Raw genomic sequence first — 26,379 nt, 5'->3', positions numbered from 1 at the left:
TCTCCTTTTCCACCTGAGAGAGCAGGATATTTCCTTCAGCTACCAAAATCCATGATCCAGATGTACCAAGCAATAGATCACCATAAATGAATTCCTCAGACCAAGGACAAAATAGTTGCTAAATCTTTCTTTACTTGTGGAAAACTTTGCCTGGATGGCAATCATATATGGCAGATAAAGAAAAAATAATAATAATTCCAAAAGATAAATTAAGCAGCTTACTAGTAGATCTACCAGTAAAATAAAATTGAATGGCAAACTCATTGCTAACTTCATAGCTACATTTTGTTTCAAGAGAACACAAAGTTAAAATTATAACTTTTAAAAATTTTAGTTTGATCCAATTAGAAGCATATTGGGGAGCTAGCAATTTTAGTCCTCTGTATGTGAATCTATGGGGTTATTATCCTTCCTTTTTTTTCATCAGCAAGAAATATAGGTTTAGAGAGATTCATTCTCTTCCCAATTTCACTGCTCTCTGCATAAACTGGAAAGCTTATGAGTTAACTCAAGAACGTTTTCAATTATTTCAAAGCTAGCTTTGAATCCCTAAGTCATTTATTTAAAAAAGTCAGTCATCAATGGCAAAAGCAACTTGTAACTTTCTAGTCCTCTCCTGGGTTTTATTATCCAATCATTCAATTAAAACAAAATTACTAGATTAAGACGAATGCAATGGCAAAAAAAAAAAAAAGGAATCAGGCCTCATGGTAGAGGTGATATCTTTATTAGACCAACTAGATGCTTGAAAATAATGGTAGGTGCTGCAAAACCAGAAAACTATGGAACAAATGGGAGCAAAGGACTGGAATCATGGCTGGCCACCATGTCTGAACCTATTTTACTGAAAAGACTGAGCTCTGCTCCCTTCCTTCCAAAGCACATAGGCACCGACCTGCAGCAGCGGGTTCTGGGCTGTAAATGCCAGGAGGATGAAGGGGCTCTCTCTGTATCGAGAGTCATAGAGTGGACTCCATAACAGCGAGCACCCGGGCCTGGGACCTGAAGAGAGCAACCCAGCAGGGCAGACTCAGTGCTTTTCTGCCTCCAGCAGCTCTCTGGTCAGTGCTGCCTGTTGTAAACTCCATTTGCTGTCTCCTACCCCTCACTGTGTTTTAAACAGAAATCTCTATTCCTGACCCAGGATGTAGAATATACTATTGATGCCAGCTAACCAAAAGACCCCTGCCAGATGTTTAGGTCAAGGCACAATGGCACCTGATGTACAAGCCACACAATCACGCTTCTTCCCATGACACACACGCATGGCAGAAGGTGTGATGGTGGGATTGAACATCAGACCCCATCATGCAAAATTAGCAATGGAGGGGGAGCCTGGTGTATCATCAAGTTATTACACATTTTTTGCGGAAAAACGTTGTGCCTTATTCCTTGATTTACGATGCTATTAAATACAGCCAAGTTACAACTTAAGATGTGTACTAGTGAATTTACTAGATTTACTAGTGAATCATGTTTTAAGTATACCATGTGGCAGAGGCCTAAGTCAGGCACTTTACAGCTCATCATCATGACACATAAGTCCCTTTCTGGACTTGAGCTTTCATTTTCCTACTCCTCACCATGTTTTACACAAGGAACCTCCATTCCTAACCCACGTTGTGAAATCCACATTCAATTAATGGCATGATAGGAACCAGCCATAACATTATTACACATTTTTGTGGCATTATATTGTGGTTCATTCCTTGTTTTATGACGCCTTTAATTTCTTTAACATGCAACCGGGTTACAAGTTAAGATGTGATAAACTAGTGAATCATGTCTTAAGTGTAACATGTGGCAGAGACCAAAGTCAGGTACTTTACAGCTCAACATCATGACATGTAAGTCCCTTTCTGGACTTCGGCTTTCTTTCTAAATATCCCTTTTAAGTAAGTAACTGAGATCTCTGGGCCCTAGAGATGCCGGGCTGCCTCCATGAACTTCATCCATTCTCATCTCCTGCATGTCTTCATCCCCTAGTCACCCAAGTTTAATTTCTGTATTTCCCATACTGGTTTGTCACTGCAGAGCAAAAACTGCTTAGCAAAAGCACTGGTCTGAGCTTGTCATGTCTTTTTTATGTCTTCTAATGAATAGGCCCTAAGCTACCATTGCTTACCACCATCCCTCCCACCATGGGCCAGTTGTTAGAGCATTTTCTCAGGAAGTGAGAGGCCTGAGCTCTAGGCACATTTCAAAATAAGCTGGGAGTCAGACTTGTGAGGTATGTGATCTCAAACATATTGATGCCAGCAATAATTACCATATAATTTTCACTCAGTAATCCTCCTTGTTTTATGACACTGCTTCACACGTAATACACTAAGAATGGAATGAAATGAGCAGCCTGGAGGCAGGTATTCACACCAGGGCATTTTTTAATATTCTCCAGCACTAGAATACTTTTTAGGAATTCAGTTCCCTGCTTGATAACACCTAGCAGAATTTGATTTGAAGAGCTTTAATTCAACCACAGACAATCAAAGGAACTCAGCATCAGGTCCTACCTCTAGGCATGAAAAAAACTTAAAGGTGAGTCATCTTTTACCAGCAAAAATCAAGACCTCACCATAGCAGATGTTGGACATAGATGCGAAGCTCCTATTCTAAAGAGCTCATTGACATGATAAGTCAAAGGATGAGCTAGGAAAGAAACACACCCTATCTCACCACATCTCATATAGGGTGATATATGTGAGATCTGTCAGCTCCACATATCAGTGGAGTTTGTCACTGATGGTGGAGTTGTTCCCCAAAGCCTTCATGTGAAGGCAGTGCCATAGACCTTGTTTCCCACATAGGCAATCCTGATGGCAGGGACATAAGAAAGCATCAGTCGAAAATGACCACCATGGTTTCATTCTATCTTTGCTCCTGGAAAAGAAATTAATTCTCAGGTGAGTGAACATACTCATCTGGTGAAGGAAAAAAATCTTCAGGGGGGAGAAAAAACAAGGAATCTTTCTGATTGACATCCAGCTCATATTATTTCTGCATTGATAAACCTACATCCTCCTTCCTCCTGGATTCCTGGACTTCATGCACGCTGGTATCAAATGACCAGAAAACTTCGCTGCAAGTGAATCTCCTCCTCAGGATTGTGTCTGAGGTGAGGGTCATTCCATGAGAAGACAATAAAAACAGTTTATGGTTAGGGAGGAAGCAGAAAACATAGGGATCGTGTAAGAGTGGTACATTATACAGATATTTTAAGATAACTTTCCTTGTGTCATCCTATCACGTGAACCTCAACAAAGTTCCAGCGTAACTTATTGTCCAATGCTTGCTAGTGCTCAGGGGACAATTGAAAATTAGATGGCATAAACTCATTTCAGATACAAGAGAAATCATATTGGCAAGGTGGGGGAAGCACTCTCAAAGTCAACCTTTTCTCTGTACCTAAGGTGAATAAGGTTGTCATCATTTGAAACAGAGTTTAGGGGCTTGATTAGATCCAATGTTGCCTTATATCTGCTGTTCCTGGGATGGTTCCCAGTCTAGTAGCTGAGGGTGCGACTGCATGTAAAATCATGTATGTCTCCATGGAATTCAGTCTTACGTCAAACATCAAAAGCCCTAAAGGGTTTGTGACCTGTTTTAGCACCTCTTTGTATGTAACGCGTCTGTTTTCATATCCAACAAGATCCTACACTCCTATTCAGTCAATGAAAGGGGAAATAACAAGATGACATGCCAAAAAGAAAAAAGTGAATCTGGAGGGATTAAGAGGAAAAGCAGGAGCTGCAACTTAACAGTTCTGCCTTAGATGGTTTTCGGCTGGCTCCCTCATGTCAATTTTAAACGATTGTACAAATGGCAACGGGACCCAAACATTAATTCTGCTCCCAAGGTTATATGCTCACCAAATGCAGAAAAGGATGCAGAAAAGGCATCCATTAGGCATCCAGTTGTCCCCTGAGCACCAGCAAGCATCAGATAATAAGTTACACTGGAACTGTGTCGAGGTCCATGCAGAAAAGGCTGAACTGCTCAATGCCTTTTTCACCTCAGTCTTCACAGGCAAGATCAGCTCCCAGACTACTGCACCTGGCAGCACAGTTTGCAGAGGAGGTGAGCAGCCAACTGTGGTGAAAGAACAGGTTAGGGACTATTTAGAAAACCTGAGCATATACAAGTCAGTGGGGCCAGATGGGACTCATCCGTGGTTGCTGAGGGAGTTGGCTGATGGGACTGCAGAGCCACTGACCATCAGCTTTGAAAACTCATGGCTATCAAAAAAGGTCCCACGTGACTGGAAAAGGGCAAACATAGTGCCCATGTTAAAGAATAGGGAAAAACAGGAGACTCCAGGGGCCTACAGACCACTCAGCCTCACCTCAGTCCCTGGAAATATCATGGAGCAGATCCTCAAGGAATCCATTTCTAAGCACTTGGAGGAGAAGAAGGTGATTAGGAACAGTCAGCATGGGTTCACCAAGGGCAATTTATGCCTGACCAACCTGATGGGCTTCTCTGATGAGATGACTGGCTCTGTGGATGCAGGAAGACCAATGGATGTGGTGTACCTTGATTTTAGCGTGGCTTTTGATACAGTCTCCCATAACATTCTTGCAGGCAAACTAAGGAAGTACAGGTGAAATGAATGAACTGTAAGGTGAATAGAAAACTGGCTGGAGAGTAGTACTCAATGGCTCAATGTCTAGTTTACAGCTGGTATCAAGTGGAGTGGCCCAGGGATCGGTCCTGGGGCTGGTTTTGTTCAATGCCTTCATCAACAACCTGGAAGATGCCATAGAGTGCCCCCTCAGCAAGCTTGCAGATGACACAAAGCTGTGGGTAGTAGTAGATGTCCTGCAGGGTAGTAGTGCTAGGATTCAGAGTGACTTAGGGTGTGTGTAGATGAAACGAGGCATGTGTGCACAACACTTTAAGGTGAGTTAAATGCTTTTGTACCACTTTAATGGTGTTGGTGTTTGCATGCGTTGGCAGTGTATTGCACATTAATTCCAGCCGCTGTAGCACATTCAGAGGCATAACGTGCATTAAATTATTTTGGGGCACAGCAAACTAAAACACATCTGAAGAGTTTTAGTTTGCTGCCCTACAGCTGTGGAGAGAAGCACCGGGCTCTGTGCGGCTCAGGAACTGTGCAGGCAGCCCATGCAGGCAGCCTCGCAGCAGTCTGGAAAGGCAGGCTCCATCAAAGAAAAAAAAAAGTGGTGAGCCTGATCTTCTTTGTTTTTTCCCACTGGAGCTTGCCTGCCTGCATGAGCTGTGCAGGCACTTGATCCCTCCCTCTGCGGCTGTGGTGCGCCCCAGGACCGCCCAAGCTGGGTGCCCACAAGCAGGTGCTGCCTGGGGGGGTGGGGGGGGCCGCCACTGCCACAGAGGGAAGCACTAGCCCTGCCCCTCGCCCCCCCCTGAACCCAGGGACCTCTCCACCCACCAGCAGCTCGCCTTCCACTACCCACCGCCAGAGAGGCAGGTAAGACATGGGTGTACACGACACAGGGGTTTACTTTGCCCTACATTGAAGCGGTGTTTCTAAAAACCCACCACTTAAATTTAGGATGAAGTAAACCCCCGTTTCATCTACACGTTCCCTAGACAAATTGGAGAATAGGTCTGAATGGACTCTCATGAGGTTCAACAAGGACAAATGCAAGGTCCTGCACTTAGGATGGAAGAATCCCATGCACCGGTACAGGCTGGGGGCTGACTGGCTGGGCAGCAGCTCTGCAGAAAAGGCCCAGGAGGTTTCAATGGATAATAAACTGAATATGAACCAACAGCATGTCCTTGTTGCCAAGAAGGCTAACAGTATACTGGGCTGCATTGGCAGGTGTGTTGTCAGCAGGTCACGGGAAGTGATTATTTCCCTCTGTTCAGCACTGGTGAGGCCACATCTGGAGTACTGTGTTCAGTTTTGGGCCCCCCACTACAGCAAGGAAGTGGACAAATTGGAGAGAGTCAAGTGGAGGGCAACACAAATGGTGAGGGGGCCGAGGGACATGACTTATGAGGAGAGGCTGAGGGAACTGGACTTATGTAGTCCAGAAAATAGAAGACTGAGAAGGGATTTAATAGCAACCTTCAGCTGAAAGGAGGTCTGAAAGAGGATGGAGCTGAACTGTTTTCAGTGGTGACAGATGACAGAACAGGAAGCAACTGTTTCAAGTTGCAGCAAGGGAAGTTTAGGTTAGATATTAGGAAGGATTTTCTCACTAGAAGGGTAGTAAAACGCTGGAACAGGTTACCCAGGGAGGTGGTGGAAGCTCCATCCTTTGTCCCGGCTAGACAAAGCCTTAGCTGGGAGGATCTAGTTGGGGAGAGTCCTGCTTTGAGCAGGTTGGACTACATGACCTCCTAAGGTCCCTTCCAATCCTAATTTTCTATGAAAAATCTCTGAAAATCTCTGAATCTCCGAATCAGCCAGGCCAGGTCCACCCCCCGCCCCTCTCCCAGCCTGGCAATGGCCACCCTGCCCACCCCAGCTCCCAGCACTTGGGGGGAAAAAAGCCCCAGCTCAGCTGGTGCTGCCAGGTGGGGGCTGATGCCTGCTGCCCCACGCTGCATGGGGGGCTCTGCATGAGACCCCCACCCCACTCCCCCAGCCCCCTCACAGGTGTCCCACAGAGGCCAGCTCCAGCCCTTTAAGAAAAAAAAAACCTGAAGAAACCTGGGGACTCACTGCTTCTGTTGGCGGGGGGCAATCCCCGCTGCCCCCCGCCATGTGGGGGGTCTGCAGCAGCCCCCAAAGCCCCAAGGCTGCACCAGGAGCGGTAAGTCCCAGGGCTTTTCTCGGCTTGTTTTTTCTTAAAAAGCCAAAGCCCCGGCCGGTGGGGCAGCCATGGGGGACCGGAGGAGCAGGGGTGGGGGATTTGAGGGGGCTCATGCAGAGCCCCCATGCAGCGTGGGGCAGTGAGGATCGCCCCCTGCCCAGGAGCATCAAATTGGGCACCGGGGATTTTTTTAAAACTACCGAGCTGGGGCAGGCAGGGGCAGCCATGGGGGCACTGGGGGAGTGGACAGGGGTTGGGGGGGCTGGCAGGGGTCCCCCCATGGTCCCCTCCCCTCTCCCCCAACCCCCACCTCTCCTGCCCCTAGTACTTACCAGCTCGGAGTGGCTGCGGCTTCCTGCTGCTGTCACCGGAGACTGTCCACATCATCAAAGCTCTCTGAATCTTTGCCGAAGATTAAGAGAGCGTTGGATCGATTCATACCTTTAAATTGGTCCCCTGGTTCGATTCGGATTTGGAAATTTGGCCACCGAATCGGGCCGAATCTCCTCCGAATCGAGTCACCACCCAAAGCTTCGCACAGCCCTACTTTCTACCTTGCAGGAATGGAAAGATAGGCACACATTATGACTTTTATTCTCCACTGGAAATGAATTACTAAAATCCCCTCCCCTCCACTCTCATCCTGTACAGCCACTGGACCATTCCTCCTCCACTGTAACTCAGTGGTCCGTCTTGCCCATCATTTTGAGTACGGCTCCTTTGACCTCCTTGTTCCTCAGGCTGTAGATAAGAGGATTCAGGAGGGCAGACACCACATTGTAAAAGAGGGAAAACATTTTATCCCGCTCGGGTGAGTAACTAGAGGCTGGGCGCATGTACATGAACATGGCAGCACCGTAGAAGAGAGTCACGACGGTGATGTGTGAGGTGCAGGTGGAGAAGGCTTTAATCTTCCCCTCAGCTGAGCTGATCCTCAGGATGGCTTCCAGGATGAATACATAGGAGATTAGGATCAAAGACAGTGGGGTGAGGAGCAGTATAACTGCCATCACAAAAATCACCAGCTCAGTGAGGTGTGTGTCTGCACAGGCCAGCTTCAGGATGGCTGGCACCTCGCAAAAGAAGTGATTGATTTCATTTAAGCTGCAATAGGGCAACCTCATGGTGAAGCCTGTGTGAATCATTGCAGAGAGGAAGCCAGATACCCAGGAGCTGATGGCCATCTTGACACAAACTGACCTGTTCATGATGACCGTGTATCGCAGAGGGTGACAAATGGCCACATATCGGTCATAGGCCATTACAGCATAGAGGATACATTCAATTATCCCTAGAGAGAGGAAGATGTACATCTGCACAACACAGGCAGTATAGGAAATACTTTTCTTTGTGGAGAAGAGGTGGACCAGCATCTGGGGTACAGTGGTGGTGGTGTAGCTGATGTCTACAAAGGAAAGGTTGGCCAGAAAGAAGTACATGGGTGTGTGAAGACGGGAGTCATTAATGACAAGTGTGATGAGGAGGCTGTTCCCAAAGAGGGTCACCAGGTAGATAGTTAGGAAGAGCACAAACAGCAGCAGCTGCGTCTTGGGCTGGCTGGAGAACCCCAGCAGGATGAACTCCGACACCGAGGTGCTGTTTCCCCAGCGAGATTCCTCATCATGTCCGACCTAAGAACAAAAGGGAGCAATAAGAAAAGCAATTACTCAGAAGGATACAGTAGAAAAAGGCTAGATTCTGTTGTTCTTTGCACTCCTGATAGCAGACAGCTGCATGACTATGGATTTTGGCACTTATGCACAGTTTGAAATTCACCTCTGGGCTTGCAATTATGCAAATGTCCATTAAACATACTGACTACTCACAAAGGACTCTTTCATGGTTTAACTGCACAGCTGAGGCACTCACTCAGTGATCAGGAGTCTTTGGTGCTCAGCCTGCCCTTAAGCTGGGGATTGGAATCTGCATTTCCCACTGGTACCAGCCCATAGCCTGATGCGGCTCTAGCCACCAAGCTACCAGATAGTACAATGCAGACACGTGTCCAGCCTCTCCAATCCTGCTGGCCCACAAAGCAGCCAAGAGACATAGGAAACCAGAAGAAAGCCAGCTAGCTAAAAAATGCAGTGGTCAGTGAGGTGGCTGCTTTCCTGGATGGGAAGAAAGCAACCGGTGAAGAAATTTTCCCAGTGCTATTTATCAGCTCAAGGGTAGATGGAAAATACTCTAGACAATGCTGAGAGGCACTGGGAAGGAAGTTTAAACTGGGGTCTCCTGCTTCTTGGGTTAATAGCCTAATAACTAGGTTTGGGGGTTAAAAAAGGAAGGAACTTCCTTCAGGACAGTACACATGGAGGGCAATTCCAACCCCCATTTCTGTAGGAAACAGAATTGCAAACTCTGCACAAGTTCCCAAAGCTGCAGTTACACAGCTGCATACATGCCATTTAGCCATGCAAAGCAAAACAGGAATAAGTCCAAGGAGACTACAGCCTCTATCTAAGTAACTAACTCCCACTTAGCAATGGGTCCCAGCTTCCCAGCAGCCCATTTCAGTTGTGAGGTACTGAGGTATCAGGTGGATGAAGTGCCAGACATGCCATAGTTAAGGCAATTTTTCCTTTGACAACAAAGTTCAAACCCTTGCCACAGCAGATGCTGGACATAGATAGGCAGCTCCTATTCCAAAGAGCTCACTCTCTCAACTGACAGAAGTCAAAGGATGAGAGAGGAAAGAAACACACAAAGTCACTAGTACAGCTACAAGCAGCATCCTAGTCTCCAATGTCCCATTCCAGTGCCACTCCTCTCAGTCATTTCCCTGAGGCAAATTTAGCTTGGTGGGGACAAATGCTGAATTAATGTTTTCTACTATTCTTGGATTTTTTTTTCACATCTGGACCTTGGCTGAAGCCTCATGAGGCACTCAGATACCATGATGATGGTGCCTGGGCAAATGGGCACACAATCTGATAGAAAGGCAGAATGTCAGACACAAAAGTCTATCAGGTCATTTAGAGCTGTCTTTTCAGAAAAATGTACACATACATTGGATAGCTACAAAAGAATGAATACAACCTTGTCCCGCATCATCCTGAAAAAGTTCTTCTTCCTAGATTCAAGGGCTTGTCCGGTGATCTCTTTTATTGGACCAGCAGCATATCTGGAAGAAATGTCAGAGAAACTTGACTTTGTGCCCAAAGGCTTGTCTAACAGCTCTTTCAACTATACAGTAGTTGGTCCAGTAAAAGATATTACCAAAAAAGACTTTGCTTTTCACATATCCTGGACTACTGTAGCCACAACAGCACACCAGGTCTTCCTAGAGCTATTTGAGAAAGCATATATGCCTTGAAAAAATTGTGGCTATTGCTTAATTTAAATGATTCATTAATTTGTTCGTGAATTCCTCAAAAAATCATGGTATTTACTGCTGAAGGAAAAAAAAAACAGACTACCTGGAAGTAACTACATGAGACACTACATCATTGTTGTGACGAGTTATGGCAATGCAGCATTGGCAGGCACAAACCGTGATGCCAATGCTACATAGCCATAGTGGTCAGCTACACCACCGTAGCTCATTGCTACAGCAACATAGCATCTAAAAGTAACCGTGCACTGCCAGAACTGTGCAGTACCAAATGCGCAGTCCCAGGAACATGCAGATGCGCCAACTGCTACTGGAGTATTTCTGACCTGCTATAGTCTTGCAGTCTTTCCATGCTTTTAAGCAGATCATTCCCTAAAGACATCTCCACTTTGACAGTCTTAACTCCATTGCTGGGATGGTCAACAGCAAACCAAAGTGGAGCCAGTTCCCTGTTCTCCTCAGGGGTCCCTACATTTCTCCACTGACCCAAAGCAGCTGCAAACCTGTCTCAGAAACAGCTAAGTAATGGCTCCCTTGGCACAGTGATGTGAATCAATGTACTCATCACTTCTCATTGACTCTGACCCACGATGTAGGATTGCAGTTGGGCAGAAACACACCTAAGTACACAAAACTGTTAACAGGATGCTGAGTAGAGCAGAGAGGCACCGCAGTGGTCACAAGGAACATCAACATAAATCAGACCAGCTGGCCGCTCAATGGAAGACCCACTAATGAAGGACATACACTCCATTGGATTCAGTACTGAAACTCACTCCAGTGCTTATTCACTCCAGCACTATCTCCCCTTGCCCTATCCATCTCCCCTTGCCCTTTCTTTCTGGATTAGACCAGTCATCCGCCCATTCCAGCTCCTCACTACTTATTTGCAGGAGCACAGGAATTCCCAAATTGTACCAAGCTACTGATCTACCTTATCTGATTGCCCGCCTCCAACTGTAGCCAGTACCAGCTGCATGAGAGGAAGGAGGACAATTATGGATGTGGACGAGGGGACGGTTATGGAGCAAGAGGGTCACAAAGAAAACCTATACTAAATACCAATACTTGGAGATAGGTTTGTATTCTGTCCCTCATCTTCACTAATGCCAACGATTTGTTTCTTCTTTAACCTTACTGTTCAATGTCTACACCCCTCGATCTGGTATTTTCATCCCAACAAAGCTCATAGGAAATGCCACTTACCTTCATTCTCCTTTTCCACCTAAGAGAGCAGGATCGTTCCTTCAGCTACCAAAATTCATGATCCAGATGTACCAGACAATGGATCTTCATAAATTAATCCTTCAGGCCAAGGAGAAAATGGTCCTCACACATTGCTAAAGCTTTCTTTACTTGTGAAAAGCTTTGCCTGGATGCCAATCACATTCCGCAGTTAAAGAAAAAATTATAATAATTAAAAATGATAAATTAAGCAGGATGCTACTAGACACACCAGTAAATTAAAATTGAATAGCAAGACATAACCAACTACATTTCTACATTCTGTTTGAAAAGAATATGAAGATAAAGTAACATTTTTAACTTTTAGTTTGATCAGATTAAAAGCACATGCGAAGCTAGTTTATCGTACTTTAAGTCACCGTATGTCAATCTCTGCAATTACGATACTTCGCTTGTTTTTCCTCGGCAAAGAACCCAGGTTTAAAGAGATTCATTCTCTTCTCTGTTTCACTGATCTTTGCATAAACTGTGAAGCTTATGATCTCACTGAAAAATTATTTCAAAACTGGCTTTGAATCCCTATAGCATTTCATTGAAAAAAAAGTTAATAGTCAAAGGCAAAAGCAGCTTGCAACTTGCTAGTCCTCTCCTGGGTTTTATTATACCATCATTCAATTAAAACAAACTCACTAAATGAAGAGGAATGCAATGGGGAAAAAAAAGTTTTTTGTTTCCTGAGTTTATTTTATTTGGGGAAAAAAACAGGACTTCAAAATATTTAGTTTGGTTTATTTCAATGAACAGGCAGACAAGGGAATTTAACCATGGTCTCCCACACCCAGGGTAGGTGCTGCAAGACCAGGAAACTATTGGACAAAAGGGGCAAAGGCTGGAACCATGTCTGGCCACCACGTCTGGCCCTCTTTTACTCAGAAAACTGACCTCTGCTCCCTTCCTTCCAAAGCACATAGACACCAACCTGCAGCAATGGGCTCTGGCCTGTAAAAGCCAACCAGAGTGAGGGGCTCTCTCTATATTGAGAGACATGGAGTGGACTCCACAATGGCCAGCACAATGACCTGGGAGCTGATGAGAGCAATCAGGAGGGCAGACTCAATGCTTCGCTGTCCCTCAACAGCTCTCTGGTCAGTGCTGCCTGTTGTAGATTGTATTCAATATCTCCTACCCCTCATTGGGTTTTGTACAAGGAGCCTCTGTTCCTAACCCAGGATGTGGAACCCACTGCTGCTGCCAACTGACCAAAAGACCCCTGCCAGATGTTCAGTAAAGGCACAAGGACATCTGTTGCACAAGCCACACAACTGTGCTTCTAGCCATGCCACATGCATAGTAGAAGGTATAATTGTGGGATCGAGCATCAGATCCCATCATGCCAAAGTGCTGATGCAGAGGAAGCCCGGTGTGTCCAGTAGCAAGCTCCCACAGCTGAGAGCCCTGTCAGGTGATCTAGTGCTGATCCACACCATGGTGATCTGCAGCATGGTGTTCCCCCAACGCTGAGAGCTCAGATTACCTGACAGGGCTCCAAGATTCAGGGATGCCTGGCCACACATTCAATTAATGGCATGATACGCCAGCTCTCAGCTTTCAGTCACTGTTGGACTAGAGCAAAGCAACGGAACAATTCTTGAGTTGCAAAGAACTCAGGAAGACTCCAAACAGTCAAATGTTTTGAACACTGTGGACTCCTAGTGAAAATCTCTGGGTTTATCTGGACTCACGTAGGTGTTTGCAAATCTAGCAGCACTCATATCGTGCATCCCTGCAGAAGGAGCTCCCAGCGCCCTGGGGCAGTGGCTTTTCTCAGTTTACCCACATGGAGAAATTTGTGCACCCAAATAATCCTATTTCAATGCAGGGGGCTGTAAATTGGCAGCCTGCCATGGCCGAACCACATTTGGCCCGGGCAAGTCTCTGGTCAGAGATGTCCAGAAGAGTTCCCCAGTGTCACAGAGATGTGCCATGAGGTTGCCCAAAACAGGATATCTAGCTATAATCCCGGCCCAAAATCCAGGTCCTTTTTCAGGTCCATATACTTAGCACAGTGGCTAGCCTGCTGTCAATTGGCAGCCTGGGACGGCCAAACCACGCTTTGAGCCAGGCAAGTCTCTGGTCACAGATGTCAAGGGCAGTCCCTCAGTGGAGTCAACAGGAAGTCTGAGGTGTCCCAAAATGTATTTTGCCCCATAATCCCATTTAAACATACCCATCATTTAGGGCTCTGTACTTGATGCAGAATATTTTTATCAATATTAATTAGTAAACGTGCATAGCTAATGACATTCTCTCTGTTTCAGATGTTTAATTCACTAATAACAAGCTTTTATTAGGTCTAGATTAGCTTTGAAAAAGGAACTGGGCACTGGGAGTAAGAAATAGGGAACTGGGAATAAGGAACTGGGAATAAGCAATCGATTTTTGATTGCTCTAGGTAGCTGGTTCCAGTGTTTGACCACCCCGTAAGTCTCATACTGCAGATCTCATACAGTGTTGCAAAATGATGTTGGATGCCCAGTTTCAGCCAAATGTTGGCTATGTTTGCTACACCCAAACCCTAGAAATCCTCTTTGCAGGGACTCAATTCAGGAACCAGTGCAGCCAGTGCCACGCAGCACAGGGCGAGGCCAAGCCCAGCAGCGCAGCTGGCCCCATGGCACGTGGAGCGGCAGGGCAAGCACTTCTGCAGCTGCTAGTTTGAGTTTCCCTGGGGGATCTCCCCCACCCCACAACCCCTCGTCCTGACAAGCTGCTTGCTGTGGGCTGTTGGCATCCAGCCAGAGCCCTCCCTAGGGAAGGGCTGGGCCACGTAGCCGCAGCCCCATGTGCAACACGTGCCAAGCTTTTGTCAGGGCCCTTCTTGTTTGCTCCTCTGAGGAAAAGAGTCTCAGGCTCCAGTCTCCCCTTCCACATCCCCTCTGTTACACCTCAGCTCTGTATTCTTGGGCAACCCTGGCACAGGATGCAGTCTGTCTGACTCACAAAGGACTCCCCCTCCCTCCCCTCCTCTACATAAACGAAACTGATTAAGATGCAGTGAGAGACGCACCTAAAACTCTCCAGATAAGGGTGATAAGAGTGAACAACTGCCCTCGGTCTCATCTGCATCTGAGATGGAACCAGATGACCATTCATTTACATGGGAGATGGAAAACAGAAAGCCTGAAGCAGAGACTGCAGTGAATTCTGGGACCAGAGAAGCAGGGGAGCGCTGCATGATGGGGAATCTGTGCTCCAAATGCTAATCAACACATGTTCACACACACCCAGCTCAGCATTTATCAGACCAGTTCTAATCTGGATTTGCTAAGGACTTTTCCCCCCCAGACACACACACAGAGCTCTAAGTTTAATAGGCATCTCGGGCCGTACATTTCCCAGTCCCACTATGGGAGGCCTACTTAAACTTGATTGACTAAAACTCGGTTGCCGGGTTAGGGAATGCTGAGGCAAGAGACCGAGTCTGAGGGGGTACGGGCAACATTTGAACAATGGTTAAGGGTTCATCACAGCATCCAGCCTGCTGGAGCCCTAATCCCAGGTGTTGTCGTATCTTTCCCGAGACGACTGGTGGGAGTCCTCTCCACAAAAGGTTATGAGCACCCCAATAATTGCTTTAAGTCTGTTAAAAGACTATAGTAAAATCTGGAAAAGTCATGCTAAACTGAGGCTTGTGCACAACAAGTAAAAATCCAAAATCCTGATACTGCAAGCTATCTATTGTTCCTGAAGAAACCATGAGATATCCCATCAGGATATCTGCCATCCATAGGAATCTCAAGCTGGCTCCCAAGTATTTGGGTTACTCCCTAATCTTAAGTGTTTCCTGATTATCAATCAGTTTCCTGAGATGGTCCAAACCAGATAACCCCTTGTCAATAGAAAAGACAATGATTTACACTACTGAGGGTGCTTCAAAGCAGCTGAACTGAGGGTATAAAAATCTGTAAGTGTGTGTGCATAAAAAAAAAAAGAAGAAAGAGAAGAAAGAAGAAGAAGAAGCAGGGAGAAAGAAAAGGAGAAAGAAAGAAGAAGAAGAAAACTCCTGTGCTGACACCATCCCCTGTCGTTCTTGGGACGCTGGAAGAACAGATCGTCTCTCTCTTCAAGGATTGTGCTACGGACTGTGCCTGTCAGCTTTGCAGCCTGGGTACCGTGGACTCGGTGAGATTCCCAGCGTTCTCTCTTCTTTCTAGGCATAAACTTCTGAACCTGAACTGTATCAGTTAAGCTTGAGCTAAGTTTCCCCAAATACTTAGTGAAACCAGGGTAGTATTGTCATTGTTTGTGCTTGTTTTTCTTTTGCATGTCTATTACTACTAGTACTATTATATATTTCATATGCTTAGCAATAAATAACTTTTATAGGCAAACTGGTAGTAATTGGGTATATTTTTCCTTCTCTGCTTCTTTTTCCTCCTGTGCTCTGCAGCAACGCTTCTTTTACCTATGCTAAAGATCCCTGTGAAGCCTAAATTATTGTGGGGTCTGCTCATCAAGAGGCCAAAGATTGGGACGTGCTGAGTTTGAAACACATAAGGGGATCAGCTTGTACAGGCTGATTGACCCAGTTTGACTCAGACATGCCCTTATGAACTGAATGCTGGCCCATGAGGGTGTCAGCTGGACACCCAGCCGGATTCAGAGGGATTCTGTTTACCTGTGTGCTTGTGTCTGACTGCATTTTATTGTTGCTCTTATGAACTGATTCTTGGCATATGAGGGTGTCAGCCTGTCCATGCTGATCAGCCCGGCCAGATCAGGCGTGCCACGTTAATTTGTGTGTGTTTGTGTGTATGACTGATTTGGTGACTGGAGGAACCCAGTCCCATTGAGATTGAGTCCTGCAAGATAGCTCCACTGGGGGTGAGGGCTTGCAGAAGGGAGAAATACAGCTCCGTATAGTAACACAAGCAGCACATTGACAGAATCACCAAGACCCTAGAAACTATCCCTAATAAATGAGCACACCCCAAAGTAATGGGCAAATTTGGTAACACCTCAGCACAGCCTTTTCTGAGAGGTTCAGATGCTGGTGGCACACTGGCACGCACGGCCATTCAGTGCAGCGCCAGGGAGTGCCCCTGTGCTGGGAGAGCCAGGATTGAGACCCCAAGACACACATGTCATGTCCAGCGAGTCCAGCCTCTGTTAGCCGGGCTGAGAGCCGCTATCAGTCCCAGCTGAGCTGGGCTGGTTGGACATCACTTGTGGCCCCGAGGTGTCAGGCTGGGCACTAGCACATCCCTGGGGCAGGCAGAGCCCCTCCATGTGGCTGGGGTGAATGTGCACCCAGGGATATAATTCCCGTGTCAGGACATTGCAGCACCTCAGCGCGCCTCAGGAGATGAGAAAGTGTTTGCAGTCTCCGGTGCGGGAGGCCATGCACAGTGTGCCATGCATTTGCTGAGCTGCCTCAGGCACAGAGGACTGTTCCCCGTGCTCATTCACCATCTGTCTGGACCAGTGCAAATGTGCTGGGAAAACATAGCAGCATACCAGAGATTTTGCACGGGCCTGGATACCAACTGCAAGCTTTTCCGTTCCCTTCTTTTGGGTGTCCTGGGTCTTGAAGGGGGCTGGGTGGGCATTGAACCACTGCTCCTCACATGCCACATGAGAGCAGTGACTGTGAACACGTGCTTGAGGTCAGGGGGGCAAACAACCAGCCAGGAGCTCCCAGTGCAACGCTGGGAGGAAATGTCCCAGGGACGCTGAACGAGGTAAAAGCAACAGAGCTAGGCAGGGATGCTGTCTTTTGTACAGTGTCGGTGTGAGTAGTACTGGGAGCCATAACCAGGTCTGGGGGTCGCATGTGGGACAAGGGGGAAGAGGAGAGAGGTGTCAATAAGAACCAAAGCAGTGACTCAAAGCTTGGTGAGAACAGCTCCCAAAAGGGTGTCAAAAATACGGCCGGTGAGCTGGATCCAGTCCCCAGAGCCATGTCCTGTGGTCTGCAGGGCTCCTGGAGGGGCCAGGGATTTGGGGTGGGACAAGATGAGGAACCGCCACTGAATTGCAGGGTGCGGAGCCGCCATGGACGTGTGCTGCAGCGCTGGGGAGTGACTGACGGCTGAGTGAATCCCTGAGGCTCCCTGAACAGACACCGATCTGCTCCGACCACGGGTGCCACTGCTCCCACAACTGCAGGCGGGGGTCTGGATCCAGACTGTGCGGATCCCTGCAAGCCAGACCTAGCCCTGAGTGCCAGGCGGGGGCTAAGTGGGTTTATTCCCAAGGGCCCTGTTTATTCCAATGGAAAAGACTGGGAAGATCCCTGTGCTGCAGCATGGATACAGAGCTGGGTCTTCCCAACCCACACCAAACAAACACAGCTCAAAACCCCAGAAACCCCACAGCCCCCATGACTGAGAGCTCTTGACTCCAGTGACTTTGTACAAATATTAGCCTGGAATGGGCTCCATGGATCACGCAGGGGGAGTGGGGCAGGCAGGGGGTTGTCCCCTGCTATTCAGATAAGCCTGTTACAAGGGCCCATTTGTACACATTGTACTTTCACCAGAAAAATATACTGTGTAGCAAAGGGCCCTGCTTATTCCAATGAAAAGACTCTGGAGAAATCTGCGTTCCAGCTGGGATTCACAGCTGGGTCCTTCCCTTCCCATTGAGTGCCTTCAGCACCACAAAGCCATTGCTCCTGAAACATACTCCCCATCCCCATCTCTCTTCTATTTCTCCCTCTGGTCTTGACAAAGACCAACCTAGAGAACAGTTATTGGTTGTGGCAGTGGGTGTTTGTGCCCAAAAGCTTACAAAGAACATTTTTTCCAACTATATCTCCTAAGAGATATCACATCTACCCAAAGCACCTCGGCAACCTGGAGCAGACAGAACTTTTCCCGTTGCCACTTTCTTGAAACACCTCCCTGACCACCCAATGTTGACTTGTTGAGGAAGAAGGTGGTTTCCCATTGAACAGTATTAGCAGTTTCTCAGGCAGCTCGACCTTGACTTTCTGAGCTAAACATGCCAGGTTTCTCCTGTGTGTTGTAGACCCTGTTCTCTACAGCAGTGGATCATCTTGTCTTCTTTCTTACCTTGCATGTCATGAGCTTGTATTTCACACAGGAATTTGAGATGAACACCAACACTTATAAGAAAAGAAAACTAAATCTTAACTTTATTATCCTACCTCTACTCTTAATTTCTATAACATCTATGTTCAACATTACACATTACACTAAATCTATGTTCAACAGTGCACATGGTTTATGCCTTTGCTCTCTTCACTCCCTGAATGGCTCTTGATGGATTCAAAGGTAGGCTACTAACACAACAGACGCCAGGATGGTCTGACTATGTCCCGATGCCTCAGAGGAAGGCGAAAAAACCCCAGAAGTTGGTTCCATAAATGAAGGGGGAAAAAAATCCTTCCTGGCCCCAAATGGCGACCGGCCAAAGCCCTGAGGCAGGGGTCACAAAATGCCATCCACACAACAAGAGCGTCCTCCACTTGGCAACCTGGGCACTACAAACTCGTGGTGCCTGGTCTTTCCCCAGCCCTTTGCAGAGCTGGGCTGGAAGATATTCAAGTTCTTCACCACGAGGGTTTCTCAGGCTGCTCCTCTTGCAGAGGCTGACTTGGCTGTGGAGGACGGCTCAGACTGGATGATGACTTGTCAGTCGGTGACGTGTGTGGTGGCTTCAGCGCTGTTGCAGCTTTTCTCTGTAGCCATCGGGCTCCCGGTGAGGTTGGGGAGGTCATCTTCTCTCATGGAGGTGCTGTCAGGGTTGAGGTGGTCTGCAGGTGTTGCTACGCAGCGTAAGAAAAAGCAGCAGAAGATTAGATCCATGCATTGGGACCATGATACAAGGCTGCGATGTGAGGAAGTGGGGACTGGGAGCTTTCCCACGACACAAAGGCCTGAACATTTGAATGAGGGGAAAAAAAATAGATGGTGCTTAGCCTCCTGCCTGGAAGAAGCTGAACATCTTTAGGCATCACTGCCCAGCCACGTTCAAGATGAGGTAGATGCTCTGAATGGACAACCCCAGCCCCAAAAAGACCATGGCTGAGAGAGCTACAAGCAAGGGAAAGCAGGTCTCCGACTGTGGGAGTGACAGCAGCCTTTAACAAGAGGCAGAGGGTCCCACCTGTCCTGGGGTGGCTCAGCCACTTGGGAGAGGTCCCGGGGCTCCTTCATGAAAGATGGCAACACCCTGCAGGCCCACCCATGCCGCCCGGGGCAGAGGGCAGGTTTACCCGGGGGCAGCAGGGCACGAGGAAAGGCTCCTGCCATTGAGAGGAAAGAAAGGAAAGACCTGCGGAGGACGGATACTAGGACAGGACTCTGTAGGGCAGAGGGGAGAATTGCCCACACGCGGCACGGAGCAGGTTTGTGTTAGTGCCAAGAGCCTCCCCGTCCCTTCCCACTGATCCCTGCTCCCCAGCGGCAGAGGGGACAGGACAGTACCTGCAGGAGCAAGTGTGGGCGGCTGGAGAGAGGCGATGGCGCTGGAGGAGGTGACCAGTAGGCTGTGCCCTTGCAGATCTTTAGGCAGCTCCTTCAGGCAGGTGATAATGAAGAGCTTATTCAGGACCCTGATGGGGATTTCTTTCTCCTGCAGAGGTACAAGAGCCGGTCATAGCCTATCCTACACCCAGCAAGGACAGGGGATGTGGGGAGGGGTCATGGGGCAGGGATTGGACTGAAACCAAGGGGTCTTGGCAACAGCTCAGGGAAATGGGGGGCAGGTTCCTTGAGCAACATTTTTCTGAGAATCGTGGTAAAGACAGAGGGTGGCAGCTCTGGGCAATGGGGCAGATCAGCAGCGCCAAGTGCCTGAATCCTCCATTCTCCCTAGAGCAAGCACAGGATCGTGGGCAGGAGAAGAAATGTAGCCATGCGGGGACCTGTGCACCTCCTAAAGACTCCTGACTGCAGACTGGGAATGGGAAGCTTGTCCTGAGGGAACACGCTGTGTATCTTTGGGCCTAGCAAGAGACCTTGGCCCTCAGGGGCATGACATGTGCAAAGGACAGGCTGGTGCCATCCTGCCTAGGCAGATTAATTCATTCCTTTCTCCAAGGCACTTGGCAGGCCTCCCGTTCTCCTCAAGGCCAGTTTGCTCAGAAGGCAAGGGAGATTTGCACCTTACAGACAGGGGCAGGTCACTAATTGAGTTAGTCTGTGAAGTACAAATGGACCCCACTGTGAGCTAGAGCTCAGACTCCAGTGTGTAGTGACCTCTCTCTGCTCCATGTTGTCCCCACACAACAGGTTGTTATGGGACGACAGCAACTTTACGTGGAACAGAGCCGAGGGGCCGTGAGCTCACTCTCCTCCCTCCCCGCACTCCCCAACGTAGCTGCTGACCTTGTGCCCCATCAAGCGGCCGGCTTCCCCCAAGATTGCATACAGGAAAACCAGCCCAGCTTGGCTGATGTGCATCGGTCCATTGCGAACTGCATGAAGGGCCCTCTGCAGGAAAGCTCTCCTTTGCTCCTCCAGCAAGATCTTTCTCAGCCCCTGAAACAGGAGAACACAAGGCTGGGTAAACCCACACACACGCTCCATCTCTGGGGCTGGCACCACATCGCCCTGGACACTTGCAAGGCTGTAACCCACCGCAGGAAGACCCCTGCCAGCTGGAGACAAGCACCAAGCCTTTCTCTGAACCCCTTCATCACACCATCCTCACCTCTCCCACTCTCACCAGGTCCCTGTACTTCTGGACCTGGCTCTGATCGTTCTGGCGCTTGCACCGCAGCTCCTCTGCCCCTTGCATGTCTTGGCCTAGGACAAGTGGAGACACATGGCTCTGAGCTGCCATCCTAGCTTTGGTGCTCAATGTCCACCCAGTGGGGCTCTGGCTGCCCTTCTGGCACCATGAAGGGCAGGGCCCCAGCAAGGAGGTCATTGTTCTGCAGGAGTCAATGGACACCACGTGTCCTGGGACCAGTCTGGGCTGGGGGCCTGGGGATGGGCTCCCTGGTTCCCGCATGAGACACCCAGGATGGGTGCATTAGCACAGGCTGCAGTACCACAGCTCGGCGCTGAGGTGAAGAGGCCCAAATCATTAACGCCGACACCCTAAGCTGTTCCCAGGTTGGGAACGGACAGATGGAGACAAAGCATCTGGCCCCGCACCTGGGACCAGGCTTTTGGAGGGAAACTGCTGGCATCGGAGCCTTGTACTCCAGCTGGGTCTCCTTACCCCTCTGATGAAGGAGGATTTGAGCGAGCAAATACATGCACGCCCTGGCCTTGCAGCTGATGGTCTCCTCTGGGTCGTTGATGGACAGACCCAGGCGGGCTGCCATGTCCCCCACCTCCAGTATGTCAGGGGAGCCCTAAGCAGGGGGAGAGGAGTGGGCAGTTCATGCATGTCCCACCTTCCTTCCCCAATACATCCCCAGGCACAGTTCTCTCTCTCCACCTCTCCGCATTACCCAGCAGGAGGGCAGGGAGGCAGAGACCACAGTGCCAGAGCATGACACCCCTCTCTTCCCATGGGAACCTGCAGCCCAGGGACTTGCTCAGGGCCCCAGGATCACTCCCCGTGCCTCATGCTCCAGGGCTAGTAGGCCTCATGTCCAGGGCTGACCATGCCCAGAGCAGGCCATGGAAAAGAGACCCGTAAAGAGTCAGGGGCACCACTGAGGCAGAAGCAAAGCCCTGGAGTGAAGCTCCTTGTCCAGCTTTGACCCCACTCTCCCAGGAGGGCCCTGGCAAAGGCAGGGGACCAGGACACTGGGGAAGGGGCTCACTGACCTCAAATTGTGGGAGGAGCTGCACAGCAAAGGCAATGGCGCCGGTCATGATCTTCATGCCCAGTGCACGGTGCTGGGCATCCGGCGCCTCAGTCCACGATGTAAAGTGCTGTGGGAGGAAGATGTTAAGATGAGGGCACATGCCCTGCTGAACCCAGAAGCCTTGGGGTCCTCCTCCTCAGGACCCAGGTTTCAAACTCGGGCTTGACCATCTTCCTTATGCTTTGAGAGAGGCTTGCTGCAGTGCACAGGGCAGGAGCTGTCCCGGCCCGAGCCCAGCCCCTCTGCATGGTGCTCACCTCCCAGATGGAGTAGAGCTTGCCCAGGCTGGGGGCGCTGGACAAGACGCAGCACAGCAGGCCCCCCAGGTACTCCTCGTACAGTCGCTGCATGACCTGGAAGGGGAGGCAGACACGAGGGTCAGTGCCACAGAGCCTGGGGCCACTCCTGCCAGGGGGTGGCTTGTGGGACCTGGCAGTGGCAGGGGGACCTACCTGGTTGCGATGGGTCTCACGCCGTATGGCCAGGAAGCTCTTCTCCACGGCAGCCCGCAGGAGGCGCGACTCCAGCGCTGGCTCCAGGCTGAGCTTCGGGTCACTGTGTGGAGAGAGGAGCCTGCGTCAGCTTGAGCTATGCGGGGCGGCGGTGGCACTGGGGTGGGCAGGAAACAGCCTGGAAAGCTGGGCCTGAGCAGCGGGGATCCCCCTGGCCCACAGCAAAGTAAGGAGAGTCAGTCAGAGGTCCCTGTACCTGAGGCAGCGGATAGCGTCTATGCTGTACGCCAGGATGTGTTTTCGGTCGCCCTCCACTGAGATGTTCTCCATCAGGTCCTGTGAGCCCCAAAGGGGACGGGGAGGTAAGGATCAGCCACATCCCCCACGGGAGACCACCCAGTGCTGCAGGCGCAGGCAGCAGGATCCCAACCAGCCCCCTCCCACCCACCCAGCTGGGCTGGCCCTCTGCCTCCCACGGCCTTGCAAGCATGGCACTCAAACCTCTCCTGATCCCACCCTCACCTGCCCTCCAGATGCAGGATTGCCCAGCGCTCAACATCCAGGTCAGGAATCGACCACTATCTTCCTCATCTATTACCCCCATGTAATGCCCAGGCCCAGGCACGCCTGCCCTTCTCCCTCTCATCCTGCCCCACCTCTCCCCTCCTTCCTGGCCTTACGAGACCCTATTTCCTCTCCTTCCCTCTCCCCACACCATCCCGTGCTACTCACCACGATCCTCTCCACCATGGCCACTTTCAGGTCCTCCAGCTCCACAGCCACCTCTCTGCTCTGGTCCGCAGCGATGGTCAGGCTGATGATGGCCAGCAGGAAGCGCTGCCTGTCCTTCCCGTCCAGCATCTACCAGGAGCGAGACCAGGGCTAAAGCAGGATCTTAGCCAGGGGTCTCCTGCTCCTCCCCAAACCCCCTGTGGGACTCAGGCCTCCTCTGCCCCCACGGTGCTGAGATGCATCTCCTCGGGGCAGGCGTTGTAAAGAGCAGGGCAGTGTCCGTGGAGGGAGGGACCCAGCTGGATCTTCACAAGCATCCACCTCGAGCAGCGCCCCTGCGCTGAGTGTGTCCCCTTGCGGGCTCTGGGTCCCAGGGGCTGACCTCCTGCCATGGGCCGCATGGGGGAATGGAGGACTGGCTGGGTGCCAGCTCCGCTGGGGCAGTTTCATACCTCCCCTGGGTCCTGCAGGTGTTTCTTCACAAGGAGGAGGGCAGCTTCTTCCGGGGACCTTCCATCTTCCTCCTCCTCCTCTTCATCCTCCTCTTCCTCCAGCTCCTCACCGGCCGGGCTGGGAATCACTGCACAGGGAGGAAAGGGGAGAGGGTCACTCGTGTGCCCCTGAGGGGAAGGGAAGTGGGTGTTGGGGGAAGACATGGTGTCGTGCTCCCACCACCAGCACTAGGGTCCCCTGTCTGCCCCAGGACGTGCTAGGGAGGTGTGCGGCTCAGCCCCCTCACCTTGGCCAGGATCCCCCTGCCCGGCCCCATGGAGGGTCCAAGTGGCCTTGCTTAGTGAAAGGTGCTGAGACCTCTGGCCCCAGCGGCTCCCCTCACCTGTGCAGGTGGCACCGGGGGCCAGGCTGGTCCCAGACTCCAGGGAGCTACTGGAGTCCTCCGAGGAGGAGCTGCTGGTCGACGTGGTGGTGTTGGACTCCTCCAAGCTATCGCTGTCCTCCGAGGAGGAGCTGCTGCTCGTGCTGGTGCTTTGGGCCTCTTGGGACTTTTCACAGTCCAAGGAGGAGGAGGAGGAGGAGCTGGGGCTGGTGCTCCCGGACTCCTGGGATGTGTGCCAGTCATCCCAGGAGGAGCTGCGGCTCAGGCAGGGGCTGCTGTGGGCCTGGCTCAGCTCCTGCCCCAGGGCAGCTGGGCCCTCGTCCCCGGCTCGGCACGGGGCTGCCTCCTGCTGCGGGGCTGCAGGGCCGGGCTCCAGGCTGCCCAATGACCCAGGAGGGGAGCTGCACGGCTCTTCGGGTGCTGGGAGCTGTGATGGCACTGGCTCCCGCCTGCCCAGGCGCACCCAGGGCCACCTCCATCTGGATTTGGAGGTGGCTGATTTCTTTCCCTCCTTTCCCCTGCCGCTGGGAGCTGCCAGTTTACTTTGGCAGCAGATGGGGCACAGCCAGCTCCTTGCCCTGATGGGCCCCTCCTCGTCACGGCAGGTGGGGCCCCGATCCTCCTGCCCAGGCTCCCTGCTGCTCTCTTCTCCCATGGAGAGCACCTTGGCCGACCTCCTCCTCAGCACTCGCCGCAGCCTGTCCATCCTGGCACCGAACAGGGGCAATTATCACTGGGGTTCAAAGCATCCCCTTCACACGTATCCACCCCCTCCTCTGCTCATCCAAGACACAGGCAGGTGAACCCTGGGTTACAGCCATATCCACAGCCTCCCTGGCACTAGGGTTGGCAGGTGGGGAGAGCCCTTAGCTCAGAGTGCAAGACCTGCAGCTGCTTTGGACACACAGCTCCATGCTCCTCTACTCCCCTCTCACCCCACATGACTGGCCATGGGCTGAGTACCCATGCATTTGGGAATGCCAAGGAGAGGAGGACAGGGGCCATTTGCCTGGGACCTGCAGGAGCCCAGCAGCGCCACGGCTTGGGGCTCCCTGCACGCTCAGTCTGGGCAGCACTGGCTGGGCTGGGAGGGGTGGGGAGCTTCAGCACCTCGGGATGTCTCCAACCCACTGGAAGTGGTGTGAGGGAGCACCAGGGGCTGCGGGCCCACATTGCAGGGGGTGGATTTTCTGCCCATTTCTACATTTCCTGCACAGAGACGGGAAGCCCCCGCGGCGCTGCAGGCCCCTCACCTGCCCTGGGGGATGGAGCGCTGCTGGGCGGGTGCTCACAGGCCCTGGTGACGCCGCACTCCTCCCTCCGGCTCTGAACTAAGGTCTCCTGACTCTCCTCCGATGGATGTCCCTCGCTGCCTCAAGCTGCAGTTGCTGCCGTCGATGGGGGGACGCCTACCCCTAAAAGGGACTATGCCATCCTGTTGGAAGCCGTCCTCGTGCACAGCCTCTTCCCCCAAAACAAAACTACACCTCTCCTCCCCCCCGCCTATTCCCCTCTCTGCTTGCCAATGCCAGGACCCCTCTTCTTCCCTGATCTTCCCTTCCTGGCCCTATCCTGCCACCCAACAGAAACTCCTGCCACCCTGCGCTGGCCTTGTTCCACCTCACAGGCGCTACTGGCTTGTGCCTGCAGCTTTACTCCATGCGTGTTGGTGCCCAGGAAAGACCAAGTGTCCTGCTCTGCGCCATCAAGACAGCTGGCTCTAAATGGATTGTAACCGGGGTCCAGTCCACACTGGCTGTGCACCGCGCTCCAGCCATCCTGGCGGGGAGGGGAGCCCTGTCCCGGGTAGCTTTGGGAAGAGGTACGACACCGGTGCCAGAAACGATGTTCTGGATTGGAGATAAAACATGCAGCGTTAAAGGAGAAACATCTCTCATCATGGCCTCAGCAGGGGGTGGCATCCAGAGCATGCCCAGCTCCTGCACCCTACACACATGACTGCAGGGAGCGTTACTCAGCCCCTCATGCCAAGGGCAGGGTCCTGTCGGCTCCGTCTTGATGCTTCACAGTTTCTCTGGACACGGGCCACAGGCCTGAAAGCACAAGAGCCCCTCGCTCCCCTCCCAGCTCGACCCCTGCCGGCGTCTCCGGCAGCGTTGCCCAAAGACCGATCCTGACCTGCTCACTCCGGGCTGAGAGATCGCAGAGCGAAATCCTCCACAAAACCGGTTCTGCTGTCGCTCTCCAAACGGCGCCTGATGATTACTAACGGAAACAAGACGGGACATTAAAATCACATGAACACGGAGGAAATACTTACTCTTCCCCCTGGACTG

The 26,379-nt window shown here is 50.9% G+C and overlaps 2 protein-coding genes across 2 annotated transcripts; both read right to left on the bottom strand.

Moving 5' to 3' along the window:
- Window positions 1–7,418: 7,418 nt before the first annotated feature.
- On the bottom strand, window positions 7,419–11,295 carry LOC132244035 (olfactory receptor 2D3-like). The gene is made up of 2 exons (XM_059714955.1): window positions 11,290–11,295; window positions 7,419–8,380 (listed from the first exon to the last, which is right to left on the bottom strand). The coding sequence occupies exons 1-2, from the start codon at window positions 11,293–11,295 to the stop codon at window positions 7,430–7,432; spliced, it is 957 nt and encodes a 318-aa protein (XP_059570938.1). The 3' UTR covers window positions 7,419–7,429.
- A 9,639-nt stretch (window positions 11,296–20,934) lies between these two features.
- Window positions 20,935–25,598, bottom strand: LOC132244034 (uncharacterized). The gene is made up of 10 exons (XM_059714954.1): window positions 25,336–25,598; window positions 24,083–24,789; window positions 23,700–23,827; window positions 23,248–23,376; window positions 22,772–22,851; window positions 22,516–22,618; window positions 22,321–22,416; window positions 22,023–22,130; window positions 21,466–21,601; window positions 20,935–21,044 (listed from the first exon to the last, which is right to left on the bottom strand). The coding sequence occupies exons 2-10, from the start codon at window positions 24,786–24,788 to the stop codon at window positions 20,935–20,937; spliced, it is 1,596 nt and encodes a 531-aa protein (XP_059570937.1). The 5' UTR covers window position 24,789; window positions 25,336–25,598.
- Between the last annotated feature and the right edge of the window lie 781 nt (window positions 25,599–26,379).

The sequence above is a fragment of the Alligator mississippiensis genome, chromosome 11 (assembly GCF_030867095.1).
Source record: "Alligator mississippiensis isolate rAllMis1 chromosome 11, rAllMis1, whole genome shotgun sequence".
Lineage (NCBI taxonomy): Eukaryota > Metazoa > Chordata > Crocodylia > Alligatoridae > Alligator > Alligator mississippiensis.
This window is presented reverse-complemented; position numbering and strand designations above follow the sequence as displayed.